The sequence below is a fragment of the Anarrhichthys ocellatus genome, unplaced genomic scaffold (assembly GCF_004355925.1).
Source record: "Anarrhichthys ocellatus isolate YVR2014 unplaced genomic scaffold, GSC_Weel_1.0 scaffold3638, whole genome shotgun sequence".
NCBI classification, from domain to species: domain Eukaryota; kingdom Metazoa; phylum Chordata; class Actinopteri; order Perciformes; family Anarhichadidae; genus Anarrhichthys; species Anarrhichthys ocellatus.
Window position 1 is genome coordinate 1,455 of NW_022283612.1, and position 1,320 is coordinate 2,774.

General features: G+C 48.6%; 1 protein-coding gene across 1 annotated transcript in view; it reads left to right on the forward strand.

The window, feature by feature from the left end:
- Positions 1-993, forward strand: part of ube2m (ubiquitin conjugating enzyme E2 M) — a 2,393-nt gene extending 1,400 nt beyond the window's left edge. Inside the window, exons 3-6 of the mRNA XM_031840975.1 lie at positions 144-182; positions 332-435; positions 518-581; positions 817-993. Coding sequence (XP_031696835.1) covers positions 144-182; positions 332-435; positions 518-581; positions 817-957 — 348 coding nt within the window. The 3' untranslated portion in view covers positions 958-993. The remainder of the gene's footprint in view (positions 1-143; positions 183-331; positions 436-517; positions 582-816) is intronic.
- The last annotated feature ends 327 nt before the right edge of the window (positions 994-1,320 follow it).

Below are 1,320 nucleotides of genomic sequence, written 5' to 3' on the forward strand. Positions count from 1 at the left end.
GTGTGTGTGTGTGTGTGTGTGTGTGTGTGTGTGTGTGTGTGTGTGTGTGTGTGTGTGTGTGTGTGTGTGTGTGTGTGTGGACTCCATTATCTTCATCTTAGAAGAGATCAAATGTCTGGACTTAATGTTTGTTTGTCTCTCAGGGCTTTTACAAAGGAGGAAAGTTTGTCTTCAGCTTTAAGGTGAGACACATATGTCTCTCTCTCTCTGTCTGCCTCTCTCTGTCTGCCTCTCTCTCTCTCCTCTAAATTACATTTTTTGTCCGTGTCATAATCAATCTTAATGTTATTAAAGTGTCTAGTCTAAGATACTGATGAAATCTCTGTCTCAGGTAGGACAGGGTTACCCCCACGACCCCCCCAAGGTGAAGTGTGAGACCATGGTGTACCACCCCAACATCGACCTGGAGGGAAACGTCTGCCTAAATATCTTAAGGTCTGTACCTTTTAAGGTCTCTGGTTGGACATCTGTCCACCTTAAGTCCACCTTAAATTTGTTTTGTTCTTGTTGTCCACAGAGAGGACTGGAAGCCTGTGTTGACAATAAACTCCATCATCTACGGTCTACAGTATCTATTTCTAGTGAGTGTTATTTTCACACGTTTAACTCATGTTTGTTTTTATGAAAAAACTCAGTTCATCTGGAGTTACTGTCGACAAACTGTAATATCAGACACGCTAGTAAAGAAATACAGTAGAGACATGTAGTAAAGAAAGAAACACAATAGAGAAACGCAGTAAAGAAATATGGTAGAGTGCAATGGAGTAAAGAAACTGATAAAAACCCACATACAGTAACTAATCCCCCCCCCCCCAGGAGCCGAACCCCGAGGACCCGTTGAACAAGGAGGCAGCAGAAGTCCTGCAGACGAACCGGCGGCTCTTTGAGCAGAACGTCCACCGCTCTCTGAGGGGCGGCTACGTCGGTGCCACCTACTTTGAGAGGTGTCTTAAATAATTCTCCCTCCCCCCCCCCCCCCCCCCCGCCCCCCCCCCCCCCCCCCCTCTCCCCCTCCGTCCTGCTCATTGGCAGAAGCAGGAGCTGCAGCGACAGAAAGCAGCATGCCAGGCCAGAAGACGCTTTTCTGTTCTAAAACAAAAGAAGAAGAAGAAAATTCCTCCCCTCCTTCTCCTCTTCTTCCTCCCTTCATCTCCCCCTTATTTCTTCTTTGTTTTACTTACAAGACGCTACACGAAACCGTTTACACGCCACAGGGGGGCCCCGACGTGCAACACACACCAGAACTGGACTCAAAGGAAACGGCTGACAGCGGCCGAGGGTGATGATGATGATGGGGGGGGGGGGGGGGGGGGGGGGGGG